The sequence below is a fragment of the Nothoprocta perdicaria genome, unplaced genomic scaffold (assembly GCF_003342845.1).
Source record: "Nothoprocta perdicaria isolate Ctin4 unplaced genomic scaffold, notPer1 scaffold_2, whole genome shotgun sequence".
NCBI lineage: Eukaryota > Metazoa > Chordata > Aves > Tinamiformes > Tinamidae > Nothoprocta > Nothoprocta perdicaria.
Window position 1 is genome coordinate 2,374,395 of NW_020455204.1, and position 9,653 is coordinate 2,384,047.

Genomic DNA, 9,653 nt, shown 5'->3' on the forward strand with positions numbered 1-9,653 from the left:
GCTCCGTCACGGACACTTCTTTGCAGAGCAGCTCCGTCACAGACACTTCTTTGCAGAGCAGCTCCATCTCGGACACTTCTTTGCAGAGCAGCTCTATCCGCTTCTTCGCAGGCCAGCCGCCCAGCGCAGCCCCCGCGGGCCTCCTCCGCTCTGCGCCCGCGGGCAGCGAGGTCACTCTGGACTGCGACCTCGGCGCCAACGGCACCGGCAGCTTCCCGGGGCTCCTGTGGCTGCACTGGCCGGAGGAGGGCCCCGCGCGGCTCCTCGCCTGGCACCACGAGCGCGGCTGCCCCGGCGGCGCCAGCGCCGGCCCCCGCATCCGCAGCGCGCTCGATCCGGAGCGTCGCCGCGGCCGTCTCACCATCACCGCGCTGCAGCACGGAGACAGCGGCTGGTACCGGTGCGAGACGCTGGGCCAGCTCGCGGGCCGGCAGCGAGGCAGGGCAACCAGGCTCGCTGTGAAGGGTGAGCGTCTCCAGAGGGAGCCTGGCCTGCTGTTCCAGCCCTTTTGCCCGCCTGGGTCTTTAGATTTGACAGCCTATTTCTCCTAATCCATGGCCTGGACCTGTTCACACCCAGTGAACGTGTGACACCTCTCACCAAGGCCGTGTCTTTAGCACAAGGGGTGACTCACGCTCGCGCTGGGGACGTGCTGGTAGGCGGCAGCTCTAGCTGTGGCCGCAGCTGGTACCAGCACCGGCTCGTGCTGGCTGCACGGACCAAACATGGTCAAGAAAAGTCACACAGATAAATTTAGGATGTCACCTGCGACAAGCCGCAGGCTGCTGCAGATGCTAATCTGTAAGAGTTGTTGCTTGCTGGGGATTTGGTCCCTTAAGAAACACACTTTCAGCTGTGCCCGGTGATGATGTGGATTCCCCATGCATTTAATTCCATGTGCAAACATGCCTTTCATCCAACGTGACCCATAAGGAAACCCAGCAAACCTGCTCCAAGGAAATCCCGACTGCGCTTGGTGTGTGACCATGCGAAGCCTGGCCAATTAATCCAGGATGTGATTGACTGAAATTATGCAGTAATTTGGACTTGGACTGTAATTGAAATTATGCAGTAATTTGATATTGGACAGACTCATCTGGGGGTTATTCAATCTGATGGTAAAACATGACACTGTTTTGAAGCGCAGGACTTGCCATGTTCAGGTTGATTTGTTGCCAGATTCGTATTTTTGGGGAAATTCTTAGCGCTTGGGCCTTTGCTGTCCTTTCCAGGCTCGCTGACCGTGCTGCTGGCGGCTCTGGGGAGCGCTGGGCTTGCTCTGGCCACCTCCTGCCTGTGCTTCCAGTGTAAGTAGCACTGCATGTGTCCCCTCGTCACGGCGACCTCCCCACGTGTCCCCTGCACCTCTGCGAGGGCGTTTGTCCTTCGGGGACGCGGCCGGGACACGGTGCCCCGGCTCCGCTGCAGTGGGGCAAAGCAGCCGGGAGCAGGGCAGCCTGCAGCGGGCCCTGCCCTGTGGCGCAGGCTGCTCCCGCCGCGCGGGACGTCCCGCGCGCTGCCCGCGCAGCCGGCGGCCCCGGATCTCTGCTCCGCCGGAGACGCCGCGGCCCCGCTGCGAGCGCGCGCCTGAGCCCGCCGCCAACAGCACCTACGCCAGGCTCGGCAGCGAGTACAGCGTAAGGAGCCGGTGTCGGCGGGAGCGGCCGGAGCGGCCGGAGCCCCCACGCCGCTCTGCGTAACCCCGGCCGCTCTGTGCTGGCAGCTCCTCGCCTTGCCTGCGCGCAGCGCCTGCACCGGGAGCCAGGGACACGGGTGACATCGCAGCAGGGACACGGAGCCGTGCGGGGTGTCCTGCACTCGGTGCTGCACGTGGGTTCCCTGCCGGGCTCCCTAGGAAACCTCCCTCCCCTTCAGCTAGTGTGTTGTGTCATTAGCAGCTGTGTCAATTAAAGCCACCCGAGCAGCGACTGTGCGAGTATCAGTGCCGTCCTTGCCGTGCGGGCTGCTCCGGTGCAGCCACATCCTCCTCCCATGAAGGAAAAGCCCTTTGGCCTCCCCAGGAGGAGCCAGGAGGTGGGAGCTCTCCCATGCCAGAACCAGCGGCAGGAGCAGCCGTGTGCTGCAGCTCCGGCCCTAGAGCTTCCCCCTTAGGAGAGCTCTAGGAAAACCCGGAGCTGCGAGTTGGGGTCTCCTCGGTCCCGGCTGCTGCAGCGCTCGGCTCCCGCCGGCCCGGCCGACGTGGCCACATCGGAGAAGTGAAGGCCACCCTAAACCAGCTTGCAGGGTTGTGGCCACAGTTGCCCCGATCAGACCTCTCTGTGGTCACCCCTAAGATGGTTGCACTGGTTTTGTGTAAAAAAAAAAAAATCGCTGAGTTTGTGTAGGTTTGTGGCCCTCAATTTCCTTTCCCATGCAGAGCTTCTCTCTGGTGCTCTCTACTCGTGCTGGACACAGCAGAGCCCTGCAGTGTCCTGCAGTGAGCCCTGGAGCAGGTCATTGCTGGGGTCTCATGCCTCGTGCTCTGCTTTGGAGAGCGCCTGAGGGGCTGCCCCTTGCACGGGGGGCAATGGGAAGCAGGGATTTACTGCGTGTGACACACAAATGCTCCACATTTCCGTAGATGTTCGACAGCCCTTGCCATGCTCACATGCTGCAGCAGCTCCTCAAATCCACCGGGCAAGGTGCAATACAGCAGCATCAGGGCTTACCAGCCCCTCAGCCTCCTGGTTTGCATGCACGTGTCCTGCTCAGCAGCATTTGCATTGCTCCGATTAGCCCCCGCCGCTGCCTTGTGGTCTCTGGGCTCCCAGGGGAGGCTACGACACAGTAAATTGGGCCAGCTTGTGTGGGGAGAGGTGCTTTTGTTAGACCGACTGTTAATAGAAGATGGAAATACTCGATGCGCCGCTGGGCACACGAGCCCCTGTCCGGAGCACTGCAGCGTATCGCAGCAGGGCGGCCGCGCAGCGTCTCGCCCTCCGGCATGGCTGCTGCTGCCGCTCCGGGAGCTTCGTGGCTGCGGATGCAGGGATGCACGGAGGGGATGCAGGGCTTGGAGGAGCTCGGTCCTCGGCCTTGGACGGCTGCGGAATGCGGCGCCTCAGTGGGGCAGTGACAGCAGGAGGGTCCTTACGGTCTGTGCAGCTGACAGCCTTTTACCTTAGAGACCTGCGGTGTCTGCACGCGGCTGCACCGCGGCCCTTCATTGCACAGGGCAGGTCTGTCTGCGACCCCCAGGTGTTTGCCCCTAGGTCCTGCTCTTGAGGAGGCCGCAGCAGAGGCAGCGCTGCCGGTGCCGCCGGGCTCCTGCGGAGCTGCTGAGGCCCCTGGTCTCTTTTACTGCAAATCTTGCTGGGGCAAAGACAGATGGGGGCAAAACCGCTAAGCCGAAGACTACAGGAAGAGCTCTCTTCTCACTTCATCGGAGAGCAGCAGGGAGCCCCTGGGGACCCGGGGCAGGCTCTGGGTGCAGGGGGCACCTGCAGGCACGTCGCAGCCCCTGGTGAAGCTGCCTCCAGCCCCGCGCCACCGGCGTCCCCGGGGTCATTTACACAAGCACCGCCGGCCGGGGCTGCCGCCCGCCGCCCCGCGGCGCCTCGGCCTCCCTCCATGGGCCCTGCCATGGCCCTGCGCCTCGCCGTCCTGCTGCTGGCTGCCTCCGTGGGGACGGGTAAGGCCGGCACGGCTGCTCCGTGGGGCCGGGAGGCGCTGCGGGACCGTGGACAGGACGAGGTGGATGAGATGTGCAATGAGCGGGAGGGCGGGTGGCTTTGTGGGGGACCACGGGGTGCTTTGGGGCTGGGGAAGGTGTTTCATGCCGTCGGTAACGGTGTCCTCGGGCCGCGCAGCCTCCGGGACGCGGCCCGTGCTGACGCAGCCGTCGTCGGTGCTGGTGCGGCCGGGGCAGACAGCCCGGCTCTCCTGCGCCCTGCACCCCCGCTACAACATCAGCCAGGTCGGCATCTCCTGGTACCAGCAGCGCCCGGGCCACCCGCTCAGGTACCTGCTCTACTACAACTCCGAGTGGGACCAGCACAAGTCCCCCGAGGTTCCCGACCGCTTCTCGGCCACCAAAGACCCCGCCAGCAACGCCTGCATCCTGATCATTGAGGCCGTGCAGGACGAAGACAACGGCAACTATTACTGCGCGCTGTCCCGTTCCATGAGGTCTTGGTAGGAAGGGGCAGCCATGTGTCTCCATGGCCGAGCCCTGCGCCCTCCGTGGCGTGGAAACCCTCCCGCGTGCTTGAGCGAGCCCCACGCTGCGATGGGCAGCGATGTCCCCTCCGCCCAGGCTCCCCCAGGGGCTCCGGGTGCCAAGCGAGATCCCGATGGCGCTCGGAAAGGGATCCCGCGGCACGGAGGGGCCTGGATCCTGCCCAGGGCTCCTGCTCCTTCGGCCCCGCTGAGAATAAAGGCTGCAGCTTAGCCGCATGGCTGGTGGCGTGTGTGGAATTGGGTGGGATCTCAAGGATTGTTGGGAATTCGGTGGGATCTCCCAGGCCTGTGGCATTCCCAGCTCCACCGACCATCGTGGCCTTGGTGTCACGCGGGGAGCTGTGTGAGGCCGCGTGGGGAAGGGCCTGTGGGTGAAGCCACGTGCCAGGGAAACGTCCCGCTGGGAGCCCCCTGCTCCTCCGGGTGCTCCCATGGGAGGGCTGGGCTGGAGGAGCTGCTCCTGCTGCCAGGCACTGCCCTGGGGCATCATTGTGTGGGGCTGGGGGCTGTCCATGGGGCTGGCGGACCCTGGGGCACCCACAACCACAGCAGTGGGTGGACGGGCTCCAGAGAGGAGCGGGTGACATTGAGGTCGTCGTGACGCCCTGAGCGACGCCGCACGTGGGGCTGATTATGGCAGCGTAGGGGGGAGTCAAGGGCGCAGCATGGACCCCTTGTGCAGGGACCCTCCTCACCAGCGAGCGGGGTTTGCAAAAAGCTGGGTGAGAAAGAAAAACAGGAGGGAAGAAAATGGAATGAAATGGGAGGAAAAAGGGGGAAAAAAAAAAAAAAAAAAAAAAAAAAAAAAGAGAGAGAAAAAAGTAAGAAGGTAAAAGATAAAAAAAGGGGAAAAGAAAGAAAAAAAATGGAATAATAAGGGGAAAGAAAAAGGAGGAAAGAAAGAAAAAAGAAAAATGGAATAATGAGGGGGAAGAAAAAGGGAAAAGAAAAAGAAAGAAACGGAAAAAAAGGAAAAAAAAGAAGAAATAAAAAGAAAAAATCGGGAAAAAAGGCGGAAAAAAAGAAGAAAGAAAAAGAATAAAAGGAAAAAAGGGAAAGAAAAAAAGGCGCCAAGCGCGCGAACGCGCGAGGAGCGCGGGCCGCCGCGCCGCACTGCGCATGCTCCGCGCCGCCGCCCGCGAGAGGTGGCCTCGCGGTCACGTGGGGAGCTAGTGGCGCTGCCATTGGCTGGGCCCGCCTTGAAAACAAGCGCGGCGTCACTTCCTGGATACCGCCGGTGGCGTCGGGGAGCAGCGGGCGCGAGGGGAGCCGCGCGGCCGCCGGGATGGTGAGAGGGGCCGGGACCGGCACCGGGACCGGAACCGGAACCGGGGCGGCCCCGGCCTGCGGCTCCGTGCGAGCAGCTGCCGCCCCCCTTGCCGGGGCGCTCCGTGCGGGCAGGCGGCTCATTCCCCCCTCCCTCGCTTCCCCGTGCAGCTGGTGTTAGTGCTCGGCGACCTGCACGTCCCGCACCGCTGCAGCGGCCTGCCCGCCAAGTTCAAGAAGCTGCTGGTTCCGGGGAAGATCCAGCACATCCTGTGCACGGGGAACCTCTGCACCAAGGAGAGCTACGACTATCTCCGGACGCTGGCTTCGGATATTCATGTTGTTAGGGGGGACTCCGAGGTAAGGTGTTTGTTTACTTTGTTTTAAGCTGCTTTAAATTCCAGGGATTCCCCACGTTGCATGCTGCGGTTGTGCTGTGTGTCCTCTGGTTCCTGGACCATAGGCTTTGGGTGCTGGGAGCAACACGAGTGACACCAAGCAATCCAAATGACAGGATGCTTCTGGCTGTGGCAGTGATACCGGCTGAGGGGTGAAGCCATGTGCCCCTACATTCCTGTGGACCAAGTCTACTTCGCACTGAAGAAAGTCAGTTTGGGTTCCCAGACTGCTCTGTGGTGGTGGGAATTGGGGCTTGGGTGAGTGTTTTCCTACTTGTAGGGCAGTCTTGAAGCTATTGGAGCCTGAGGCTTCAGTGTAGTGTGAAATCCCAGTTCTCTGGGGTATGGTGTGTGCATCTGCCTCCTTTACACACTGAAGAAACAGCCATGCAAGTGTGTGTCATGTATAAATCCGAGCCTTGTAAATGAAGGATCTCTTCTGTGTATCTTTATATAACCTGTGCATATCTCATCCTCAGAGCCTGAATTATCCCGAAGAGAAGGTTGTGACTGTGGGGCAGTTCAGAATTGGCTTGATTCACGGCCATCAAGTTATTCCCTGGGGAGATGTGGCCAGCCTGGCTCTGCTACAGAGGCAGCTGGATGTGGACATTCTCATCTCTGGACATACGCACAAATTTGAAGCTTTTGAACACGAAAACAAATTCTACATCAACCCAGGATCAGCAACAGGCGCCTACAATGCTTTGGAGATGTGAGTGAAATGGGTTGAGGGAACTTGCAGCTGCCCAGTGCAGGGAGCATCTGTAGGCTTTACCTTAAAGGTGCATGTTCATGGGCTAGTGACTGCCTGCCACCACATTTAAGAGCTTTTCTTAGAGCCCTGTCATGTAGGGCATCAGCTCTGTCTCTTCACAGATGAAGACATGTGGCAGCTTGCCCTGGAAAGACTTTTCTTCAGCCCAAGTGCTAGATAGGGCCCAGCACTGGTTTATTAGGCTCTCCTTTCTGAGCCTTTGAGGGGCTGAGTTGCGGGAGCTGCTTGAACCAAGACTGCCACCTCGTGTCCAGCCCACGCTCTGTGCTAGCACTTCTGCAAGCTGGACTTTCTGAGGTGCTAGTACCCAAACCATAGGATTCTAATGTGGTTTAAGGTGCCAGCCTTGAGGGATCGCTGAGAATAGCTTCAAATCTTCTCGAGATGCTGTTGTCCCTGCCTCCGAAGTCCAGTGTTTTCCCTCTTGCTGCAGTGCTTGCAAGTCAAATGTATTAGTCTAAAAATGTTTTTTAAGATGCATAAGCTACAAAGCTCAAGAAAGCCTCTCTCTGTTTTCCAGAAACACCACCCCTTCTTTTGTGCTGATGGATATCCAGGCATCCACAGTTGTGATTTATGTGTATCAGCTGATTGAAGAGGATGTGAAAGTAGAAAGAATTGAGTTCACGAAACCCTGAGGTGTATGTGCATCACTCACAGCCTGTCACCCCTTCTGGGTGCCTCCTTTCACTCCGTCCTGATGGGATGGAGGCCACGAGAGGGTGCTGYAGCAGCACCTTGGGCTGTAGCTCGGCCACGATGCTCTAGCAGTGCYTTRTGAGCTGCCCAAGAGGTTTGGTCCTGGACTAGGAGCAGACCTTGAGGCAGGAGGGGCTGCTGAGGAGCAGCTCTAGCTGTGGGAAATGCAGCCCCTCCTCAGACAGGCGGTGGCCTTGCGGGCTCCACTGTCCCGGGTGGTGGTGGGCTGGGCTTGGGGGTGCTGTGTAGAGGTGACCTGGAATAAAGACCTGTGTTTGTGCACCTGGATCCCTGTGTGATGGTTTTTGGGAGGAGAAGTGGGGCTGGGCGCAGTGTGGAGGTGCGGGAAGAAGCTCCTGGCCGAGGGGCGGCCGAGCCTTGGGGTGTGGGAGGGAGAGGGGCGCAGGGCCTGGGGCTGCTCGGGCAGCTCTGCCTGTGTGACCTGGCTGTGGCTGCRTGGGGACCTTCCTCGAGCCCTCCCCAGGGTGCAGGAGGGCCTGGGCCCGTCCTCAGCACAGCCGCGTGGCTGGTGGGTCATGGGGTGCCAGAGGAAGGCAGCTCCTGTGGATGCCTGGGCAAGGTGGCACCTCGGAGCCTGTGGGAGATGTTCTAGGAATCTATTCAGCTTGGATCTAGTGGAAAGCTGTCCCTGTCACAAAACTCTTGAACTGAGTAGCTACCTGTTTGAGTACAAACCCAGCAGTGTTCCCGCTGCTGTACCAGAAGGACAAGAGCTCCTGGGGCATCCCTGCACCCTTGTCGGCTTCTCCCGCTGCCTCTGCAGAGGTAGGTGCTGTTACTGGGGTGTGAGCCAAGCATGAGGCTGTGTATTTACTGTGGTAGCGGGGGCTGCAGTGCTGACCACAGGTAAGATGGGCTGTGTGTTGGTGGCATTAAGGAGCAATGGGCAAGGAGTAATGGGCAAACCCTTATCTACCTTACAAGAGTGACAACACGAGCCACACAGGTATGCTACATATTCCTTCTGCCAATCCTGGTGTGCCAAGTTCACCTATCTGAGGGTACCACCTTTGTAAGTTTACCTACAATACCATCTTTGCCTGAAAGCAAATGTACCGCAGTTCCTAAGGATTACACCAGGACTGTCCAGTTTACACCAGGACTCTCCAATCGGCTTTGCGGTCACGTGGCAGCCAGACAGCTGCCTTTGATTTTGGTCTGCTGATGGCAGAAGTGCACTGCTGTCCTTGAAGTTGGTTATCTACATGAAAAAAAAGGCATCTTGTTTGCTGACAGGCACTGTCCTGCTGTCCTTGAAGTGGGGCCTTCACAGGGCTGGTTGGTGATAGCTGTTGGGAAGGCTGAGTGATTCAGGGTTTTGTTGTTAATTATTAACCAACATGTGGCAGCAACTGGGGTGACAGAGGCGCTGTGCTGTAGGCTGGGGTGAGTGGGGTGATGTCAATGTTGGTGACAACCAGTTGCTCTGTCCTGCAACCCGAGCACAGGGCCATTGTCACCTGTGAGTGTCCAAGCTGGAGCCAGGGATGCTGGTCCTAGTGCTGCACAGCTGAGCTCCGGCATGAGCCAAGGCCCCTGCTCAGCACCATGGGCAGTGAAGCAACGTATGGGTCGGGCAGCAATGGGGCATGTTCGGGATGGCCCTGAGCTGGGGGCAGCCGGGGGTCCCTGGCGAGGTGGAGGTTCCCCCGTCGGCGTGGGGACGCGCAGCTGGAGGCATCGCGCCATGGCCTGGGCCCCTCTCCTCCTGGCGCTGCTCGCCCACGGCTCAGGTGCCCTGGGCAGCCGGGGGGTGCRCGGCCTGCGGGCACCGGGGCCGGGGGCATCGCGCTGCGCGGGGGGCTCTGCTGCTGCCGCACTCGCTGACCCGCCGCTCTCTGCCCTCTCTCCTCTCCCTCTGCAGGATCCCTGGTCCAGGCAGCRSTGACTCAGCCGGCCTCBGTGGACGTGTCCCCCGGAGGCACCGCCACCATCACCTGCTCTGCTGGTAGCAGCAGCTGGTTTGGCTGGTTGCAGCAGAAACCTGGTGGTGCGCCAGTCGTTGTGATCTATCAGAACGACAAGAGACCCTCGGGCATCCCGGCGAGATTCTCCGCTTCCACGTCTGGCTCCTCGAACACTTTAACCATCACTGGGGTGCAAGCCGAGGACGAGGCCGTCTATTACTGTGATGTTTGAGACAGCAGCAGTTATGGTGATAGAGATGGGAAAGTGAGATGCTCATAACCTGTGTTCTAGGATGAATGACTGTAGTTGATATCAGGAGAAACCAGGAATTATCCCTGTGATTTCCCATAGCAAGAGACCCCCTGGCATCCAAGTCTGCTTCTCCAGTACTGCCTCTTGCTCGT

At 59.8% G+C, this 9,653-nt stretch overlaps 1 protein-coding gene and 1 gene segment (V, D, J or C); both read left to right on the plus strand.

Annotated features, from left to right (window-relative positions):
- Positions 1 to 4,844: 4,844 nt before the first annotated feature.
- On the plus strand, positions 4,845 to 7,459 carry LOC112945790 (vacuolar protein sorting-associated protein 29-like). The gene is made up of 4 exons (XM_026037453.1): positions 4,845 to 4,901; positions 5,581 to 5,805; positions 6,323 to 6,558; positions 7,142 to 7,459. The coding sequence occupies exons 1-4, from the start codon at positions 4,845 to 4,847 to the stop codon at positions 7,257 to 7,259; spliced, it is 636 nt and encodes a 211-aa protein (XP_025893238.1). The 3' UTR covers positions 7,260 to 7,459.
- Positions 7,460 to 9,022: 1,563 nt separating this feature from the next.
- On the plus strand, positions 9,023 to 9,480 carry LOC112945957. The segment is given in 2 exon segments: positions 9,023 to 9,074; positions 9,206 to 9,480. Coding segments are annotated over 2 exon segments (321 nt in total).
- The last annotated feature ends 173 nt before the right edge of the window (positions 9,481 to 9,653 follow it).